At 40.7% G+C, this 21,842-nt stretch overlaps 2 protein-coding genes across 6 annotated transcripts in view; both read left to right on the top strand.

The window, feature by feature from the left end:
- Nucleotides 1-5,926, top strand: part of BCO2 (beta-carotene oxygenase 2) — a 47,742-nt gene extending 41,816 nt beyond the window's left edge. For all 3 annotated transcript variants that reach the window (XM_046637608.1, XM_046637607.1, XM_046637609.1), the window contains 4 exons: nucleotides 892-1,029; nucleotides 1,609-1,791; nucleotides 2,282-2,392; nucleotides 3,758-5,926. In XM_046637608.1, the coding sequence (XP_046493564.1) occupies nucleotides 892-1,029; nucleotides 1,609-1,791; nucleotides 2,282-2,392; nucleotides 3,758-3,871 (546 nt within the window). In that variant the 3' untranslated portion in view covers nucleotides 3,872-5,926. The remainder of the gene's footprint in view (nucleotides 1-891; nucleotides 1,030-1,608; nucleotides 1,792-2,281; nucleotides 2,393-3,757) is intronic.
- Nucleotides 5,927-7,061: 1,135 nt separating this feature from the next.
- Nucleotides 7,062-16,235, top strand: PTS (6-pyruvoyltetrahydropterin synthase). Of its 3 annotated transcripts, none has more exons than XM_046638471.1 (7): nucleotides 7,062-7,199; nucleotides 8,761-8,840; nucleotides 10,093-10,115; nucleotides 10,504-10,560; nucleotides 12,864-12,934; nucleotides 13,132-13,186; nucleotides 16,178-16,235. In XM_046638471.1, the coding sequence occupies exons 1-7, from the start codon at nucleotides 7,120-7,122 to the stop codon at nucleotides 16,202-16,204; spliced, it is 393 nt and encodes a 130-aa protein (XP_046494427.1). In that variant the 5' UTR covers nucleotides 7,062-7,119; the 3' UTR covers nucleotides 16,205-16,235. The 3 variants fall into 3 exon arrangements, with proteins under 3 accessions (XP_046494427.1, XP_046494426.1, XP_046494425.1); XM_046638470.1 differs by lacking the exon at nucleotides 16,178-16,235 and adding an exon at nucleotides 13,953-14,161; XM_046638469.1 differs by lacking the exon at nucleotides 16,178-16,235 and having other exon boundaries at nucleotides 13,132-14,149.
- The last annotated feature ends 5,607 nt before the right edge of the window (nucleotides 16,236-21,842 follow it).

A 21,842-nucleotide genomic window follows, 5' to 3' on the forward strand; every position in this document is an offset into this window, starting at 1 on the left:
TCACATTGTTATCACAAACTATCTGGACAAACAAGTACAGTGTGACTCAACGCCTCAGGCGTGCAAAACCACTATCAGACAGAATATTCCAAGAATTTGGTTTCCAGGTGCCAGCCAAGGACCAGTCATGAAAACAGGCTTTTCCTGAGAATGTGCAGGGTTTGAGCAACCGAGGTCTGCTAAATTAGTCCTTTTCTGCACAGAGGTTTACCGTGACCAAACCTGAAGAAGGAAGCACCCTTTGTTACTCTCTAGTCTCTCACCCTGCACTATATTTCTTAATGGCACTTATCACTGTCAGACCTTGGGCTATATAATCATTTGTTTATTTGACACTAATTAATAACATATATATATATTTTCTTTTTGAGGAAGATTAGCCCTGAGCTAACATCTGCTGCCAATCCTCCTCTTTTTGCTGAGGAAGACTGGCCCTGAGCTAACATCTGTGCCCATCTTCCTCCACTTTATGTGTGGGATGCCTACCACAGCATGGCTTGCCAGTGGTGCTATGTCTGCACCCGGGATCCGAACCGGTGAGCCCCAGGCTGCCAAAGCGGAGCGTGCGCACTTAACTGCTGTGCCACTGAGCCGACCCCAATAGCGTATATTTTATTTCTTATTTCTTAGCATTCTTTCTCCACTAGAATATAAATTCCATGAGGCCAGAGACTTTGTTTTGTTCACTGCTGTATTCCCAGTGTCTAAAACAGTGCTTGGCCTATGGTAGGTACTCAACAGATACTTGTTGAACAAATGAATGAATGAAAATTATCATTTACACAATTACTTAGGAATGCCAATAATGTTGACCGGGTCTAAATTACTGGGACATACTGTTATCCTATGAATGACAATTTTCTCATCTGTTTATTTCTCTTTCCTGAACAGGTCTATAATTCAGCAGCCAAGTCTTTCCCTCGAAGATTTGTTTTGCCTTTACATGTCAGTTTGGATGCCCCTGAAGGAGAGAACCTCAGCCCATTGTCCTATTCTTCGGCCAGTGCTGTGAAACAGGCTGATGGAAAGGTATGCTGTGAATGGACATTACACTAAGACTTTGAACTTTAACAGTATTAGTTTTTTCATTGGTTTTTCTCCACAATGTTCGGTGCCCAGTAAGTTTCGTAACATGCAACTAAACAGGGTAAGGTTATGGAACATTGCTTGCACAAGAACCGCAGAATTCTGGGTGGGAGTGAGCACTGTGTTTACCTATCCTTTTTGTATTTTGAAACAGATGTATGCAACTTTCTAATGGTTATGAAATGTCTAAGTATTTGAGATTGGTATGGACCAGCCCAACCTTTTAGGTAATTTGTGCTTATCACAGGCACATCGTCATGGAGCTGTCAATGTCTTAGCTTTAGTAGAATAAAAAGCCCACTTGCCCCTCCTGTGCCATTTGACAGCTTAGTCACCAAACCCAATAATCTTTTATGCATTCATATATATGATAGAAAGAGGAACAATGTGAAAAATGACGTAGGACCGCCGTTTCCAAGCCCTGTCACAAACTTTTATAGTGTATTAGCCCCTCACTGACCTACACTGAAGAAAATAAGTGAGAATTAAAAATTACTACAAATCCTTTGGAACCTCTTTTAGATTTGGTGCTCTTATGAAAATCTGCATCCCGAGGACCTAGAGGAGCAAGGAGGTGTTGAATTTCCCCAGATCAACTATGGCCAATTCAGTGGCAAAAAGTATCATTTCTTCTATGGCTGTGGCTTTCGGCATCTGGTGGGGGATTCGCTGATCAAGGTTGATGTGGTAAACAAGACACTGAAGGTAAGGAAAATCTCTTTCCTTTCCTGAACTCTTAAAAGACCTTCAAAGTAGTTTCTGTTTTGTTTAAGGTAGCTCTTGTGATTCTTTAGTATTTAAGCAGCTCAGCCATTTGCTTTTGTTAAGTTTGAGAACCATGGGATCACCTAGGTTAGGAGTCTGTTCCCTCTAGAGCATCTCAATGAACCACAAGCCCAGAAAAACAATTCTGTGCATGATGTTACTTTTAGAGAAATCGTGGGGTTAAGGTTGTTGGGATGCCTATATTTCAGGTTGGTGGGAAGTTATAATTATACAAATTGTGTTTGATGATCATGGAATCTGCAGCTCAAAAGCTCCCTCTCTCTAGCCTATGTTCAACTCAGGGAGCCTGATTCTTTTACAGTTGGAATATTACATTGACAGCCCAATACATGCTGGGAGTGACAAAAGCTATAGAAAGTTTCCAGCTCGTAACCAGCCTTTTATCAGATCCTTTTTTTGGGATTTACAGGTTTGGAGAGAAGATGGCTTTTATCCCTCAGAACCTGTTTTTGTTCCAGTACCAGGAACCAATGAAGAAGATGGTGGGGTTATTCTTTCTGTGGTGATCACTCCCAACCAGGTAAATGTATTTCACTATCACTAGTCAGAAAGAAAATCAGCACTGAGCCTTTTGAGGGTTATGTTTAGTGATGCTATTGATAGGTGATTTTGATTCCAGTATGGCACCTTCTCCCTTCTGTTCCTCTCCTTACTATTTACATACCCTTTTATCATAATCCGTACTTTATTGTTATTTTAAAGTTCTATTTGTAGAACCATAGTAGTAATTTACATTTGCATAGGAATTTATTTACAAACTACTTTCATATGTATTATCTGATTTAGTCATCAAAACAAGTTTGTGGGATAACATTTTACACATGTGGAATTTGTAACTTAAGGAAGCCGAGACTTGCAGCAGATTGCATGGTGGTAAAGCCAGAATTTGAATCTTAATCTTCTGACTTCTGGTCTAATATTCATACCATCTTCTATGCTGCCAATTCCAATCGAGTGACGCAAAAGTCTAATGTGGCAAGCCCTGACCTAGTGTTTCAATAATATTGATATCTAACTTCTCATCTAGGGCAATCTTATGGCAAATAGGTTCACTTTGAGTACCAAGTTTTGATCAATTATTGGTGGCTGCCTGGGGTATAGGATTCTGAGGCTTTTTAAGGGTTTGGTGAGAAAAATGCTGTGGTCAATTAGTAATGTCTGCCATGGGTTTAGGAGGACTTAGTCCTCATACGTGTTCTTGCCACTCCTGTAATTAGGCCAGGGAAATTCTCAGTCAGCCCTGCAATGCTACCTTTTGAACAGCTCCACAGTAACATGAAATGGAGGCATTTCTGATTTGGAGGAAGGAATTTCTATGTCTCTTGAGAGATTGAAAAGGGGCAGGTAGAAAGATCATTCGGGTCTGGCCCCTGTGGCCTAGTGGTTAAGTTCTGTGTGTTCCACTTTGGTGGCCCAGGTTTGGTTCCTAGGTGTGGACCCATACCACTCATTGGTGGCCATGCTGTGGTGGCGACCCACATACAAAATAGAGGAAGGTTGGCACAAATGTCAGCTTAGAGCAAATCTTCCACAAGCAAAAAGAGGAAGGTTAGCAACAGATGTCAGCTCAGGGTGAAGCCTCTTCAGCCAAAAAAAAAAAAAAATCCTTAAACTCAAAGAGATCCTATGAAGGTGATTAATGTAAACAACTTAATTTTTTTGCTCTAGATATGAACTTCTTCACCATAATTTCTTTTTCAGTCTAGTTTAACAATTCAACAAACGTTCAGTGAATGGATAGGCAGGGCACTGTGCTCAGAGCTGGGGATAGATATGAAGATGAGTAGGACATGGTCTCTCCCTTAGTGACTTTACAGCCCAGTGGAGGAGATAGATTTTTGATGGAAAAAAAATAGAATTTTCAGTACTATCTTTCCTTTTCTAGAATGAAAGCAATTTTCTCCTAGTCTTGGATGCCAAGAACTTTGAAGAACTGGGCCGAGCAGAGGTGCCTGTGCAAATGCCTTATGGGTTCCACGGCACCTTCGTAAACATCTGATGGAACAACCACAAGATCTGGGAACTACGTTTAAAATGAATGTGCTCTGTACAGAAGAGAGAGCAAAAAGGGCATCTTACCTTTCAAACCATGATAACTGGGTTTTAAATTTCTATTAGAAACAGAATTCATGAGATAATTATGGGTTTATATTTTCTTCAGACTCTTCCTTGAAAACATTAAGCAAGTGTTGATACAACCTTTTGAAGAGAGTTTTAAATTTATATTTACTGGACATATCTTCCTCTATGTAATATGAATACATGAAAGAAAAACTAGAACTGGGTCATTACCACCACCAGATAGGCGGGTGACAGAGGTCCTCACACTTAGGAGGAGAAATACAAATAATCATAGATAGTAGAATATGAATATAGATCTGAAAAGTAACATGTCTTTTCCATCTCAGCCTGCCTGTTGCCACTGGTCCCAAGGTACTCACAGACGACAGGAAGCCAGCTATGTCATTCTTGGAGGCTTCTTCTAAACTGGCTGTTTCTGTGCTGTCCATGCAGATGCCACTGCATTTGAACCCCCACTACCACCTCCCACCCCGCATAGGGTGTTCTTTTGAGGGACATCACTAAAATCAGGCATTTCTTCTAATCTCCAGATGTATAGTTCTTCAGAGATTGATGAAAAGTAGATAGTTCTTCAGTTAGTTGGGCAACAGGTGGCACTAGAGACCATATAATCTCCACATTTCTAACCCTCCCCAGTTTTTACCAACAGCTCGAATCAGCCTAGGTCTATCACTTAAGCCACACTCTTGCTAAGGCCTTCAAAATCCCTTGTTCCCTTTTCCTCCAGTTATATCCCCTCCCTCCGCTAAACTCCAACCCTGGGCCAGTTAAACTGTCCTTGCTCCCTCTGCAGGCTGAATGTTGCTGGAGAAGCCCCCCAAACATGTAGTCACCTCATTAGGCTCACTGCACAGTCCTGGACCAACATAATCAATTGCTTCTCAATTTTCCTTGAGTTATTATAAACGTCACAAACTCTATCCGCTTTAATGAATTGTTCCATACACACAAATGCCACGTGTGGGGGTTTACCTTGTGGCAATAAAATAAAAGTTCCAAGTTTTGTATCTGGGTTGGTGAGATACAGAACAACAGCAGCAGTTACAGAATGGGAAGAAGATGCCTCAACAGAGTGGATGTAGCAGATGTGGGAGCTTAGAGGCTGAGGTAGCCATAAGAACATAAATCATCTGCTATTTCACGGAAGTCCTTGGAAAGGCATTGTACTCCCCAGACAAGACACGGAGGTTTGATCTAGATCTTCTCTGAACCTGAAGGGTCAAGGAGACTCTAGTTGACAACTGGGAAGTACACAGATCTGATCACGTCTTTCCTCTGTTTGTAAACCTTTACTCCATCCTGATACACAGGGAGTGAAGTTTAAACATATAAAAGTTAGCAGTATAATCATAAAATTTTGACCCAAGGATGCCTGAATTCTACCTTGGCTCTACCATCTATAAGGTTCTTAAAGGAAAAGACAAAAGAGTATTGATGACATTTTAAAATCTGGGAGCGTATGCCTGGTAATCCAATGGAGAAAGTGCTCATAAAATTGAGTGAGCACATGACTAAGACTCACACGTAGGCAGGGCCTCTTCCCCTCTCTCCAGCCGACTCATCACGGGCCATTGTCTGCAGACTCAGGAAGGGGAGTGTGTGGTGCACAAGTGAGGGGAAAAGGGATTTGGGTCCACCCTAGTGACCTTATCTTAACAAATTACATCTGCAAAGACCCTATTTCCAAATAAAGTCATATTCTGAGGTACTGGGGGTTAGGACTTCAATACATTAATTTTGGGGGGGGACAATTCAACCATAACAGGATCACTGAGAGTGAATTTGGTGAATACCTTTATATAGAATTAGCTTTAATAAAAAAATTTAGAGCAAGAACTCTTCAAATGCAATGACTAAATTTTTCCTGAAGTCAATAAGTAAAGCAATTCTCAGAAATTCCTTCTAGTTTTTACTTTTGAATTTGATTCTTTCAACTGTTTTGGAATGAATAAAGTGTTTGTGTGACCACTGAGTATTATGGTGTTGTTAAGAGTATTTATCTGATGTAGTCAATGCCTGGGAAATATTGTTTATCAGTCATCTTGGATAAGTAATTCACTTATATGGGCCTGTGTTTTCTTATCTGTAGAGTGAGAGGACTGAACTAGATAATCTCTATCTCAAAATCTCTGAAGTGTATAATTCTTGGAAGTTTTTTCTTTACGGCCCAATGGGGGAGGTCAGAAAAGTATTTGAAAATGTGTGAAGAATGTTTGCACATAACACATAAATAATTTAATGCAGAACAAACAACATATAGCTGGAGACAGGAGAGATTTGAGAGAAATCACCATTGGAACTTATATTTCTACCACTCCCATGGTTTTGTCCATGCTTCCCAATGCCTGGAAGAGTACCAGCCACAGAGTACATATTCAATAAATATTTAGGAATGAATGGAGACAAGATGTGACATGGTACTGGGACCTGTAAGTAGTTTGGACACTCCTTATGAGCAGATGAGAGGAAACACAACGCTTTCATCACTCCAGAGGGGTCTACACTGGACGGAGGATTGCTGTGTGTGTTCACGGGGGCATGTGTTCACATGGCACCAACCCAGAGTGATAAACGGGTCCGTGCATGCGTGGGGCTGATAAGAACAGCTTGAGAATTTCCCTTAGTAAGAGTCTTTAGTCCAAAGGTAGTATCATCTCTGAAAGCCACGTGGTCCCACACATGCCCTCCAATTCCTGCTCCCTTTATGCTTTAAGCGCACTGACCCTGGGACTCATCTCAGAGTAACCAGCCACTGGAGGTTTCTGTTGTAACCCAGGGCTTTCTAGTAGGGAGTGGGAGGGGTGGTTCCAAGAGGTCCCTCCAGGACCCAGAGTGTGTCCAGATTGACCCTAACCGCGTGACGTGGCCTCAGGCTGAGCAGACATAAAAATGAGGGACACTAAAACCCCACCCACCTAATCTGACCGCTCCAAGGTACACCTAGCTATTTGGACTCTTGGTGTCCAGAGATTTAGATAGTAAGGACACCTGTTACTGCCTCCAGGCGGCAGAGGGAGCCCCGCCGCCCGACGACTCGGCCGCCTCGCGAAGCGGACAGCGCTCTGGGGTCGCCGCCCGCACTGCGCAGCCGCGGGGAGGCCCCGCCCGCCGAGCCCGCGCGCGCCGAGGAGGGAGGCGCGGGTGCCCGCGCGGGCCTGCGAGGCCATGAGCGCGGTGGGCTGCGGTCGCCGCCAGGCGCGAGTGTCCCGCCTCGTCTCCTTCAGCGCGACCCACCGGCTCCACAGGTGGGGTGTGCGCACAGTGCCAGTGTTGGGGGACGGGGTCCCGGGTGCGAACCGAGGCGTGGGCGGGGCGCACTCGGGCCTTCGTGTGGCCGCCGGGCTTCCTTGACACAGTAACAGAGACATCTGGGGTCGACCGGGCTCCAGAGGAGGCCGTGCTGCGTGGGGGGTAACGCAGCCGACTGCGGAGAGACACGGCCCGGGCGCGCAATCAAACAGCTCCTGTCGCTGCCTCTGTGACCTGAAGCAACTTCTCTGTCCAATCTTAGATTCCCCTAGTTTAGCTCAGAGGGGACGTTCAGAGGAGTTAAACCTGCCCAGATTACACAGCGCCAGGAACACGGTACACTCAAGAAACGTTAGCTACGGTTACATGCCAGGAGCATTAGCTCCTGGAACTGACACAATTACAGCAAGACAAGCACCTTTTACCGAAGATAAAATGCACCCAGATGTTCAGTTTCCTAAGTCAGCTCTGAGAGCAAGCAGCACAGCTGGGATTTGAACCCAGCGTCCTGGCGGCTCGATTGCACTGAAGAGTTGATTTTGAGCAGAGTGTTGCCGCTCATTAGCAAGCTCCACGCTCTGAGCGTCCGTTTCCTTATTAAAATGAGGATAATAATTTCTCCCTGACGAGGGTCATCCGTTCGTTCACTGGACGGGTGTTTGTTGCTGCTTGTCTGGTCTTGTGCTAGGTAACGGGGATGCAGCCGGGATCAGCATGCACCGGTCGCTGCCTCTATCCGGAGTGTACAATGTGGCCAGTTTTGTAGAGGGTACAGCGGGATCATTTTGTGCAAAAGCTTTGCGAGCTGTAGTACTCTAAATGTAAGAAGTGGATGAGCAGGAGAAAGTGGAGGAAGTAATAAAGAGGGTCTCAGAGAGAAAGGACTTGTAAAATAGAAAGCTCAAGCATAGGAGGGTGATAAGGCCTGGCTGAAGATGTAGAGCTGACTGGACAAGTCTAGGTATAAAAATCTATTAAGAAAATTGTTCTCTATTTGGAACAACAGCTGAGTATTATAATTTTGAAGTTTCACCTAGTTTGAATACCGCTCAATGGATTGGTGAAGTTGTCAGTAGGCAGTAGTTGAGGCCCTAATAAAGCAAGATTGTGAAAGAGGAGACATACCAGGTCGTGTAATTATTTTTCAGGAGGAATCAGATTTTAAGCCACTTGAGGACAAGCATCTTCTTTTGTCATTGTATGCCCTTACTTCATTCGTCCCGTGCCTAGTATGTAGTAAGTGTTCAGTAAATGTTTGCTGAGTTGAAAAATAGAGGGGCCTTGAGTAGATCAGTTGTTGGAATCTTGCTGTGAAAGAGTGTTGAATTTGTTTATGCTAATTTGTGTGGTGCTGTAGTCTAATTAGGGGGCATGCCCTGGTTTCTAACATAAAGCTGAGTAATGAAATCAAATTGATTTATGGCTTTCCATTTGGTGAGCTAAAGTAATAACAAATTGTGAAGCTTTTCAAAGCCTAGAGCCAATAATAAATGAAGGGAATAGAGAAGGTGTCTGAACTTGAGTCGTGTTGACTTTTTTTTTGTTTTTTTTGTTCAGCAAATCTCTGAGTAATGAAGAAAACTTGAAACTCTTTGGGAAATGCAACAATCCAAATGGCCATGGGCACAATTATAAAGGTGAGAGAAAAACTGATGAAATTTTAGCCCTTTCAATAAGGGTGAAAGAGTGTTCGGCAAACGTGGTCTGAGTGAGTAGGAAGCCTTGTGGACAGAGCAGAGCGTGAATGCTTTGAGCCTTGATGAGAAGTTCAATGGAAGTTCAAAATGAAAAGATCTGTTGCCTTGGTTGGATATGTCTTAAGAGTTACCTTGCAATTGTCTGCTCTGTTACAGATAGTCCAAAAAAATAAATGGTTTAAATAATTTTTTCCTTGGTCTTAGTGTGCATAATGAGATCCTTTTGGCACCATGTTTCCTTCTAATTAGGTATCGCTGAGGCCAGTTTTAAAATTAGATTGTGTTCTTTGAGTAAATAATGACTGGCAAAAGGGGAATATCGGTTGGGAATATGCTTTATGGCAGGAGAATACATTGGGTCTAAAACTTTGCCAGCTGTGTTCCAAGAAAGTAATTAATTTATGCAAGGGTAAGAGACTTGATTCATTGAGATCTAGCTGAGGTGTCAAAAAACAGCTCCGTAAGCCATAGAGCATCACAGCATATGGTATGGTGGAGAAAAAGGACCAGAAAAAGTGGCAGAAGATCAGGATTTCTAGTTTAGTTACCGCCTCTTACTTGATGTGTGATACCTCTCGTTCTCATTTACTCATTTATCACATAATACCTAGTGGTGTTTGTGTGGAGCTGAAAAAATATATGAAAGTTATTAATTTATAAAGCTCTTTAATCATCAAGATTTTTCAAATGCTTCATACAAGCACTTGTTAATTTACAAAGCATTGCTGTAAACTGTGTATACATTCACGTGAGTAAAAGGATAAGAGTTTTAGGCCCAGTAATAGTTGTGCTTGCTCAGAAACGTACTGCCCAGAGTTGGACTAGCTCAGTGTGTAGCTGGACTTCTTGCTGTACATTTTCTACTTTTACAGGCAGTGATCGAGCAGTATCTCGAGCCTATGTAATGGACCTTCTTACCCAGTGCATCAACATCATAAGCAGAATTTATGCCCTTTTTGGCCTTGGCTAAGCTCCTCTGCTTACCCAAAGCTACTTCTAAGCTCCTCTGTCTTGGCTGAGTCTTGCTTTAGTTGATAAAAAGATCTTAACTAAAAGAAAAGATGTTTTGGGGAAAATATACGGCTTTGCAGGCCAGAGATCTGATACTTAATTTATGTTCCAGACTTGTGCTTGGATGTTAATCTGTTGAAAGTCATGCTGGTTTTTTGGTATTTTGTTCTCTTTCCCATAGTCGTGGTGACAGTACAAGGAGAGGTACGTGCTGAAAATATCTGTATGGTTTGTGAAGATTGCTGGACGCTCTTTCAGCCTACGTGATGGATTCTGTGTTGCAAAATTCTGTTCAAATCAGTATTGCTTCATTGTTGACCTTTGTGTATGGTGAGCTGCTGCCATTCCAGACCTTTCCTCTCCCAATGTGTCATCTTTACTGTGCTGTGCATGGACAGGTAGAAGAGCAGTATAATGAACAGGTTGCCTAGAGCACTTGGTGTTTCTGTGCTGAGATCGATGATTGTCTTGGGGAGGAAGGCAGATGTGGGCACAATTTCTGCACCTTGGACAGCCTTTAATAATTTACCAGAGGTTTAAATGCGAAGAGAGCATATTATAGTAATATTCACCTTTGTTGTTTATTCTTTAGATTGATCCTGTTACAGGCATGGTTATGAATTTGACTGACCTCAAAGAGTATATGGAGGTAATGGCACATTGGATATTTATTATGTGCTACCCTCTAAGTATAATATTTAATGGCCCCCTTTTTGCTTCCCCAGCCGAGTGTCTCCAGAGGTTCTGTGACCTCGTGAGTGGAATTGGGTGTGGGAGTGGGGGGGCAGTTGGAGGAACTACTTTCGTGTTCTTCTAAAGGTGTTTGGGTGACAGTGGAAATTAGTCACAGTTGTATGACAATGATGGGAGTACGTGTGGCATATTAATCTTGTATTTCTTGCTGGCGTATCCTAATTTCCTCCATTTAACACATTCTACCCTTCTTTCAAGATACAACTTTCTCTTTGAGGGTTTTTTCCCTTCTCTGAATTTTCCTTATGCCTTTGGTCACAGATTTTTAACACTAACCTGTGTCATTCACTCTAGCTTTATTATAAACTCACTGGGGCACTTCGTCAGAGGGATGACACAAAAGAAGTTATGCGATAAAGGGCTTACTGATTGTATCATTATAGAATTCTTGTCTAGAGATTATCTAGACCAATTTCTTCATTCTATAGATTAAGACTGAGAGACGCTGAACAGTTCACTGACTTGCCCTAGGTCATGTGGTTAGTCCTTTACAAAGCTGGGAGTAGATGTCCTTCTATCCAGCTTCATTTTTATTATGCCCTCATTTCGCCTGTTTCTTTGGTTCTTCCCTTCAGCTCTGCTCCTTATTTTTGTTCTAAAATTTGACATTTGTTTCATAAAAATGCTGTTATTAATAATCCTTACTTTCACATTATTTATAATCCATATATTTGCATACTTTGCCTCAGTCTTTGAGCTAAGTACTAGAAATACAAAGATGCCTGAGACATACCCCTTACTCACAGAGTGCTCGTGTTGCCTTTTCTAGCAGGTACAGAATGATAAGTGCTTAATAAGTGTTGGTTGAATAAATGAATAAGAGAATGAAGAATGAACAAACAGCACTGTGTTCAAAGTACTTTAGGAAAGCTATAAAGACAGAGTTCTTGCACTTACTGGGGACATATACACACAGTATTGTCCAAGACAAGACAACAATATGAGGAATATGAGACATCCCCAGCAAGCTTGTGGTTAAATACTAGACAGGTTCTCTATACTTTTTCCCACCTTTGTATACCTGAAGGACACCACACACTCCTATCAGTAAAAGTAGCTCATCATGGCCATGGAGGGTAGAGTTAGAAAGAGCCCTGTAGAACAGGCTTCATGGAAAAATTGGGACCTGAACTAGAATTGAAGATAAAACAAAGATATTTATTTTCTTGATATCCACGTAGATATTGTTTGATCTATTTTAAAGGTTGTTTGGTTTAGGGCTTATCTTTTTATATGATTCTGGTTTTGCTCAAAAAATGATTGCTATTATTGTTATTAAAGTACCCTTCTTGGAACTATACCATATGGAAAATTAGATTGTTTCACAAATGCTTAGATTTTATATGACAGCTGAAAGTAAAAACTTAGAAAGGATGAGACAGTTACAATTCTTGCCATTGACAAAGAAAAACATTATGTTTGTGTACAGTCACACGTCCCTTAACCACAGGGATATGTTCTGAGAAATGCACTGTTGGGCAGTTTTGTCATTGTGCAAGCATCGTAGAGTGCCTGGAGTGTGCTTACACAAACCTAGATGGTGAAGTCTACTACTCACATAGGCTATATGGTATTAATCTTATGAGGCCAACATTATATGTGTGGTCCATCGTTGACTGAAATGTGATTATACGTGGTGCATGACTGTATATAAACATTAGGAAACAATAACAGTCTTTATGTATTTAGGTTTTTTCTCCTAAAGCCCAAGATCATTCTTAAGTTACTTCTTATAGCAGAAATTTAGAACCACTTACATAATTTCAGTCTTAGCCTGCTTTGTAAAATGTAGTATTCACTGGATCTTTGTCCTAAAACATTGTGGCATTATGCTGAAGGTGAGACTTTAGGGTGAAGTATTTCTGGTAGGTTTTGGGACAGAATTCAAGAAGTGTTAAACTGAATTATGAATCACAATGGCTCGTTATGAGAAAGCTCCAGTGAGTTCTTCTCTACTTTTTGGCGTCTTACCTCTTTGCATGCAGTAATGAGGATAACCAGTCATTATGGAGAGCTGGGCCTTACTTTATTTTACAACTTTAAACTTTGTAAGATTGTTTTGTAAGACACAGATATAGTACTTACAAATATTGAGTTAGCGGCTAAATGATCAGGTAAGGTTTAGAGGCAAAGGTGGAACACTTTGGAATTAAGAGTCATAAATGGAATCAATGATGTTTTTCCTTTGTTTGTCTAAAGGAGGCAATTATGAAGCCCCTTGATCATAAGAATCTGGATCTGGATGTGCCATACTTTGCAGATATTGTAAGGTGAGTGTGACTGTCTTGCCTTATGTATAGATAGTAAGGAAGAAGAATTGATTTTAACATTTTGTCTGATGACTGTGTGATTTCTAAAGGTTTAGTTTAACGATATCTTTTAAAAGCTAGAATTTGTGTTCTCTGTAACTATTAAACATGAAATTTTGTTTATTTGCCTTTTGATCTTCTTTTCTTTTCTTCTACAGCACAACAGAAAATGTAGCTGTATATATCTGGGAAAACCTCCAGAAATTTCTTCCTGTGGGTGTTCTTTATAAAGTGAAAGTATATGAAACTGACAATAACATTGTAGTTTATAAAGGAGAATAGGTCTTAGGGGTAGATACTATAGAAAGATTTAATTGATTTCCATATTTGAAAAAGATCTTTTTCCCCTCGGACTGTTAAGAAATCATCACATAGTTGTTGGACCTCCACATTGTGTTCTCGAGTGCCTAATTTATTGAAATTGTCAGTAAGACCTGTTTTAAATTGAAATTTATCTAAAACCAAATTTGTAATGTATCCTGAGTATTACTTAGGAGTCTTTCATCTGTAGATTAAAAATCACTTCATTTCAGCAAAATGTTTTGGTGTAGAATTATTTGAAAGCAAAAGAAATCTATTTTTGTTTTTTCATTATCTCATTTTTAGTATTCATTTTTCTCTTGATATAATATAAATGGCAAAAGTGTTTATAAGACTTACAGTAGGTGAATCTTAAACAAATAAAATACAGGTGATCACAGAGTCTGGAAATGTAGACAACGTGTATTCCTTGACTGTTTGTTCTAGGGTATGCTTCAGGCCCAAGTTTATTCAGTGAAAATTAGACACACAAATAATCTGAGGCAGTGCATTGTAAATGGATGTACAAGGACTGATGGAAATGCTGCTTTACTGCATATCGTTCATTGAAATTTTGCACAGCTTATTAAACTATGAATTGCTAGTGAGGAACAGCATGTTGAACATATCATGGAATATCGGTAAACTACTTATTATTAATATTTGTGCATGTTTCCAGACCTACGGCCACCTGAACAGTTTTAACTCGGAAGACTGAAGGATAATCACATATATTAAACCCTATTAAAATAATCAACATGAAAAGGATATATTACTCTGTAAAGCATCTCTTGTATACAGTTTTTCCTAATTGATCCCATTTTGTTCTGATCATTAAACTTACTTGATTAAGTTGAACTGTATTCTTGGCATTCATCTCTGGTGTCTTTTGCTCATGACTAAATCCACAGGAATGTATTTACTTGCTTTGCACAAAGAACTGTTCTCTCTCGTGTTCTCTTTAGTATTCTACTTCTTATAGGGTTTTATTTTTCTCTCCACACAGCAACTAATACACAATGTATTCTCAGACTGTTTCCTCCTGAAAATAGCAAAAAGACTTACGCAGTGGTTACTCTATTAGAGACATTTTCAGAGGAGTATACTTTTATTTTGGAGAGTTAGTAACTGCAGAAATTTTATGATAAATTTTGATAGTAATGCAGGGCCCACTTAAAAAAATCTGAATGTGTTTTAGTTATCAAACACAATTTTTATGTTACTTGTTCCTATGTATTTTGTACTGATGACTTGAAAGACAGGATAGCTATAGTTTATTAAGGCACTTTATGTTTTAATTCCCACAAATACCATGCAAGGTAGGTATTATACCTATTTTACAGATGAGAATATTAAAATTGAGTGAGTTTAAGCTACTTGCCTAAGATCACTCAGCAAATAAATAGCAAACTGAGTGTTTGACACTCAGGGTCTGTCTAACTCCCAAACACAGACTGTAAAAAAAGGATAATGTATGCATATTTCAAGATTTTTTTTTCAAATGCCAATTTTGCAGATCTGATATCATATTAGAAAAACATTATTTTTCATAGTAACATGGACATTCCAGGTGTTTGTTGTTTATGAGTTATTTCAAGAGAGCACTTTTTTTACTTGCTCTCCGTAAGAAATTGGGAGTTCTATCTGTCAATCATCTGTCTTTCTATCTGTCTGTCTATCTATCTATCTATCTATCTATCTGTCTCTTGAGTGAATAAGTGAGTAGTTGAGTGAAGGACTAAATATGTAGGTGATTTTCTTCTAAGTCTCCCTAGAACCTGCTGTCGGAGACCTTATCAAACTATATTGCAATTGTTGCTTTAACTTTCTGATTTTTCACTACCTTGAATTCCTTATGGACAAAGTCTTTATTCTAAGCAGAGTATCTGGTAAATACTACTCAATAATTTTTTGTTGATTAAATAAATGGATGGCATATTGGTAGAAACTGCTGAAGTTTTATAGTGCCTTATACATAATGGACACTTTGTAAATATTTTCAGAATTGAATGACATGAAACTTTTGAGGTTTGAATTTTAGTCCTGGTCCTGTTACTATTGAGTTGTGTCACTTTCATCTCAGAGCCTCAGTTTCTTTACCATAAAATGAGTGCTTGGACCAGATGCTTTCTGAAGTTGCTTCTGCCTGTTCTCAGATTTTATATCTTGATGATTTTAAAAACCAAATGAGTAAATATTAATTTAGAGAAGGAAAAAGATTGCTGTGGGGTGGTGAGGTTTGGAAGAGCTTAGTGGAGGAGGGAAGTCTTGAATGGTACTGAAGTGCTGGGGCAGGGGGAGTGGTGGTTTGGAATTCAGCAGAAAAGAGGGAATAAGTACCCTAAGGGTCGGATTTTACTAGTGAGGTTAGAGGCTGGGAATGTATTTGGGAGATAGTGAATAGATTAACCTTAATAGAGTGGTGACGAGGTGTGAGAGTGTTGGGAAGGTAGCTTGGAAACAGTGGGGACAGCCTGGAGGGCCTTGACTATCAGTTTGGTTTTTATCCTTGCAGGAATAGGGAGCTGTTGAAGTTTTGTTTGTTTGTTTTTTAAGAAAGATAGCCAGCTGGACAAAGGGAAGCAAGGAAACCAGTTGCAAAGCCTGTTGCAAGGATCTAGACATGAGGCGGTGGGTGTTAGGAGTGTGGTGGTGGCAGTGGAAATAGAACGACAGGGCAAGGAGAATAGAGCTAGTGTTGTGCAGTGCCTCCTGTGGTGTCAGGCATTCTGCTGAGGACTTTCTATATTACCTCACTTTGTCCTTATAACCACCCTGCGGGTGAGTGTATTAGTTCTCTACTGCTGCATAGCAACATACCCCAAACATAGTAGCTTAAAACAATGCACATTTATTATCTCACAGTTTTTTTTTTTTTTTACTTTTTTTAAAATGGAGATTCAGGGGCTGGCCCCATGGCCGAGTGGTTAAGTTCGCGTGCTCCGCTGCAGGCGGCCCAGTGTTTCGTTGGTTCGAATCCTGGGTGCGGATATGGCACTGCTCATCAAACCACGCTGAGGCAGCGTCCCACATGCCACAACTAGAAGGACCCACAACGAAGAATATACAACTATGTACTGGGGGGCTTTGGGGAGAAAAAGGAAAAAAATAAAAATCTTTATTAAAAAAATAAAATAAAATGGAGATTCATAATAGTTTACATCATTGTGAAATTTCAGTTGTACATTATTTCTTATCTGTCATCACATAAGTGCTCCCCTTCACCCCCTGTGCCCACCCTCCACCCCCCTTCCCCTGGTAATGACTGAACTGTTTTCTTTGTCCATGTGTTTGTTTATATTCCACACATAAGTGAAATCATATGGTCTTTGTCGTTCTCAGTCTGGCTTATTTCGCTTAGCACAATACCCTCCAGGTCCATCCATGTGTTGCAAATGGGATGATTTTGTCTTTTTTTTATGGCTGTATCTCACAGTTTTAATGTTCCAGAAATCTGGATGTGGCATAGCTGGGACCCTGGCTCAGGATCACTGGGAAGGCTGCAGTCATCTCAAGGTTTATCTAGGAAGGATCAGCTTCCCGACTCACGTCGTTTTTGACAGGATTCAGCTCCTCATGGGTTGTTGGACTGAGGCCTCAGTTCCTCCCTCCCTTTCTTGCCATATAGGCCTCTTCAGAGAGCAACTCACAACATGGCAGCTTGCTTCATCAGAGTGAGCAAAGAAGAGGGCAAGGGAGAGTGCCAGCAGGAGAGAGGGGGAGGAGGAGGAGGAGAGAGGAGGAAGGTGGGAGAGGGAGGGCTAGCAAGACAGAAGTCACAGTCTTGTAAACTAATCTCTTTTTTTGTGTTTTGTTCCTTAGAAGCAAGTCTGTAGGTCCATCCCACCCTTGGGGGGTGGATTACATGTATATTCTAATGTGTAAAGTGTGATGTGGACAATAGCAGGAGATGAGGAGATGAGGAGGAGAGGTAGGCAGAGGGTGTGTATCTTGCCCGTTTTTACCCCAGGGAAAGCACATCTCACTTTACCAGAGTGAATTATCAGAGCCGCAGCGGTTGTTTCCAACGGGAATGCTGGGGTTTGTAAGTAGGTAAATTTAGAGATCTTTGAGCTGTGATTCTTGAAATTAAAACCGACTCTAAAGTGTGAAGTTAAGAAAAATTATATCGACCATATCTCTGAACTGAATGACCAGAACCCTATCATTTCTGTTGCCTGAAGTGATGTTGTCACCACCAATGTGTTACAAATGTGGCCAGAATAATATGATCAGTTGTATACTTGTGGCCACTAATAGACTAGACCTATGATAAGCGTCCGTCTTGTTTTTAAAAAACTCCAAACTTTTACTTTCCTCCTGGAAAGAAAGTGTCTTGAACATGGGAAACAGATTGTGCTCATTTTGCTTTTGTTATGTCTGGGCTATTTCTAGCCTCCCTTGCAGATAGAAGAATCATTGTTAGTTTCACACAATTTACCTTTATAGCAAGATTCTGTCGCAAGACACTTTTGGAAAATGTCCCAGATAAACGCTGTCTCCACATAGCGGCAGAGAGATCTGCTGTCCCCACAAAAGAAAAGTGGGAGAAGGTGGTTCCTACCCTGGAGCATTTTCAGAGCAGCTCTTCTGCTTTCAAGGAGCTCACTACTTGGTTTGCTTCCTTCAAAATCCACCCACACTCTCCTGCCAGTATTCTGTCACTATCAAGACAGGAGTATTCATCATTAAAAGAAGAGAATTAGAACACTGTTCTTTTTTTTTTCTTGGTTCTTGGCTGAAGAAATGACATCCCAAACTTGTCTTCTTAAAGATGCCCTTGAAACAAGTCCTCAGTACTTAAGCCCAAGTTCACCTTCGTCCAACCAGTTTATTATTCAGTGAAAATTCCCAATTTAGTATGCTAATAAATATGAATAAGCTTAAAAACCCTTTTCACCTTTCACAAACGTCTTAATAAATATGAGCACCTTGGCTGATGACAACCTGCAGAAACAGAAGGGCTAGGGTTGTCTTTCACCTTTTAAAGTTTTTATTTGCCCACAGATAGTACCGCCTAGGAGTAGTCGGGTGTCTCATGGGCATCTCCAACTTAACATTTCCAAAAGTGACTTTCTGATTTCTTCTTCAGAATCTATTCTTCCATCAGTCTTCCCTAAAAATGCCATTACCATACATTCATATTTTCAAGCCAGAAATCTGGGAGTTGTCCTGAATTCCTACCTCCTACCCCTAATCTTTCAGAAAGTTCTATTGGTTCTACCTCCGAAGTGTGTAATGATTTTTGTCTTTCTCTCCGTTTCCAATACCACCACCCCAATCCAAACCGCCACCATTTCTTGCCTGGGTCACTGACATGGCGTCTTAGCCAGTCTCCTGCTTCCACTTTGGTTCTCTTCAACACTCCTCTCTGCCCCGCCCCCCCAACCCCCCACCATGTTATCTTTTGAAAGCTTCCTGTTGCTTTTAAAATATAATCCAAACTCCTCACATTGGCCTGCCAAGCCCTATATGATCCAGCCACTGTGTACTTCCCAGCCTCAAGCCGTTCACTATGTTTTGGTCACACTGGCCTCTTCTTAAGTCCTAAAGCACACCGATTTCATTCCTGCCTCAAGATCTTTGCATTTTCTGCTCTTCTGCCTGGAATGCTGCCCCTACCCCACCTCCATCCCTTTCAAAAACCTAATATTCTTCATATTCCAGCCTAAATATCACCCTCTTGAAGAAGCCTTCCTCAATCACCCTATGTAGGTAGAAATCCTCTGTTATTTTCTATTGTAATGCCTATACACTCCACTTTCTTGCAGTTTTAAAATTTTATATATATGTTTCCTTTTGTCTTATTTATTTGCTTGCCACTTTATTGTCTGTCCCAACCTTGAGGATGTCAACTTCATGAGGGCCAGAGCCCTGTCTGTCTGACTCATTTTTGTTTCCTAGCGCCTAGTCCAGTGCCTGCTATACATCTCCAAGATATTGGATTATTGAATGGATGAAAGTGCCTGCCATCTGTAAAGAACTGGTTGAACTTGGTTTGGTAAAAATTTGAGATTTAGGGGCCAGCCTGGTGGCATAGTGGTTAAGTGTTTGCGCTCCACTTCAGCAGCTTGGGGTTCGCAGGTTTGGATCCTGGGCGTGGATCTAGCACTGCTCATCTAGCCACACTGTGGCAGCGTCCCACATAAAATAGAGGAAGATTGGCACAAATGTTAGCTCACTGACAATCTTCCTCCAGCAAAAAGGGGAAGATTGGCAACAGATGTTAGCTCAGGGCCAATCTGCCTCACAAAAAAACCCCCCCAAAACCACAAAACTTTAATGCCAAACTTTTCAAGCATACTTCAGGTAGGTGTTATTCTTTATGTGCTTCAGTTTAGAGAACAACCATCACAACATAAAATAAGACCCCCTAAGTATTCCTCCAATCTGTTTATTTGGCTAACTTTATCTTCCTGGGAATTTTCCTTTTCCATTCGTGGGTAAAATTTTAGTCCTCAGCTGCTAAGGATGGGCTAGGACTCTGAATCGAGGGTGTCTTAGTAAATTGCCATCTTCATGACCACACCGTCATTTGTTAGCAGCCCTAACTCAGGGGCTCACTGACTAGGTACTCCCTTTATAGCAAGATAAACAGTAAAGATTGGTGGGTAGTTATTGTCCCAGCTCCTGGAGAGTAGGTTTGCCCCAGGCAGAGAGGGCCTCAGCTGGTCTTGCAAAGAATGCCGTTTATCGTTCCATCTGTTTGGCCCCTAGGAACAGGGTTCCTTGTAGAGTGTAGAACTGAACAGATCTGTGGCAACATTGAGACAATATGTGTTTTTCAGCAAACGAGGGCCTGATTTGTTGCCATAATAACTTTTAATAATTCCCAAAGTACTAGGGGGAAATCAAGGCTCCAATCTTGAAGGAGAAAACTGTTTAGAAAAGGAAAAAGAATGCAACCTACCCAGATTGTGGGGGAGAACATTCCACTCTCATTTGAGATTGTGTTGATGTCTGTGTAGTTAACTAACTTCAGGTTTTTGCATTCGTTGGCTTATTGTGAATTAACATTATGCTAGCCATTTGTGTCCAGTGTCTCAATCACTATGACTCTTTAAGGTAGGAGTCAGCTCCAGTTCACCCCGAGGAATCTTGGGTGTAAGGAGATTAAGAGTCTTGTTCAAAGTCACTCAGCAAGTGGAAGAGCTGGAATTGGAACCTAGGTTTGTTTGGCTTAAAAAAAAAAAAAAACAGACTCAGCAATTAAAATAACTATTTCAAAGATTTTTCCAAGCTCTTTATGTTATTTTCTATTCCCCAATGTCCTTTTATTGTTTTCCTTCTTTGTCTTTTCTGTCTTCTTCTCTTTTAAAAAATTAATTTATTTTTTATTGCGATAATATTGGTTTATAACATTATATAAATTTCAGGCATATGTCATTATATTTCAATTTCTGTGTAGATTACATCCTGTTCGCCACCCAGAGACTAATTACAACCCATCACCACACATGTGCCTAATCACCCCTTTCACCCTTCTCCCTCCTTGCTTCACCTCTGGCAACCACCAATCCAGTCTGTTTCTATGTGTGTATTTGTCATTGTTTTTATCTTCTAATTGTGAGTGAGATCATAACAGTATTTGACTTTCTCCCTCTGACTTATTTCACTTAGCATAATGCCCTCAAGGTCCATCCATGTTGTCACAAATGGCCGAATTTCATCATTTCTTATGGCTGAGTAGTATTCCATTGTGTATAAATACCACATCTTCTTTATCCATTCGTCCCTTGATGGGCACCTAGGTTGCTTCCAAGTCTTGGCTATTGGGAATAATCCTGCAGTGAACATAGGGGTGCATGTATCTTTATACATTCGTGTTTTCATGTTATTTGGATAAATACCCAGCACTGGAATAGCTCAATCATACGGTACTTCTATTCTTAATTTTTTGAGGACTCTCCATACTGTTTTCCATAGTGGCTGCACCAGTTTGCACTCCCATCAGCAGTGTATGAGGGTTCCCTTCTCTCCACATCCTCTCCAACACTTGTTTCCTGTCTCGTTAATTATAGCCATTCTGCCGGGAGTGAGGTGATAGCTCATTGTAGTTTTGGTTTGCATTTCCCTGATAGTTAATGATGTTGAACATCCTTTCATGTGCCTGTTGGCCATCTGTATATCTTCTTTGGAGAAATCTCTATTCGCATCTTTTTGCCCATTTTTTAATTGAGTTATTAGTTCTTTTGTTGTTGAAATGTATTAGTTCTTTGTATATTTTGGATATTAATCCCTTATCAGATAGATGGTTTGCAAATATCTTATCCCAGTTGTTAGGTTGGCTTTTTGTTTTGTTGATGGTTTCCTTTGCTGTCTAGCAGCTTTTTAGTTTGATGTAGTCCCATTTGTTTATATTTTCTGTTGTTCCCCTTGCCCGGTCAGACATGGTACTTGAAAATATGTTGCTAAGACCGATGTCAAAGAGCGTACTGCTTATGTTTTCTTCTAGAAGTTTAATGGTTCCAGGTCTTACATTCAAGTCTCTAATCCATTTTGAGTAAATTTTTGTGTATGGTGTAAGATAATGGTCTACTTTCATTCTTTCGCATGTGGCTGTCCAGTT

This window comes from Equus quagga, chromosome 14 (assembly GCF_021613505.1).
Source record: "Equus quagga isolate Etosha38 chromosome 14, UCLA_HA_Equagga_1.0, whole genome shotgun sequence".
Classification (NCBI taxonomy): domain Eukaryota; kingdom Metazoa; phylum Chordata; class Mammalia; order Perissodactyla; family Equidae; genus Equus; species Equus quagga.

Excerpts from the sequence above, each read along its gene's own strand:
- PTS (XM_046638469.1), top strand. The coding sequence starts at position 7,120 with ATGAGCGCGGTGGGCTGCGGTCGCCGCCAGGCGCGAGTGTCCCGCCTC. Across the intron at positions 10,561-12,863 it reads ACCTCAAAGAGTATATGGAG|GAGGCAATTATGAAGCCCCT; the intron begins GTAATGGCACAT and ends GTTTGTCTAAAG. Across the intron at positions 12,935-13,131 it reads TACTTTGCAGATATTGTAAG|CACAACAGAAAATGTAGCTG; the intron begins GTGAGTGTGACT and ends TTTCTTCTACAG.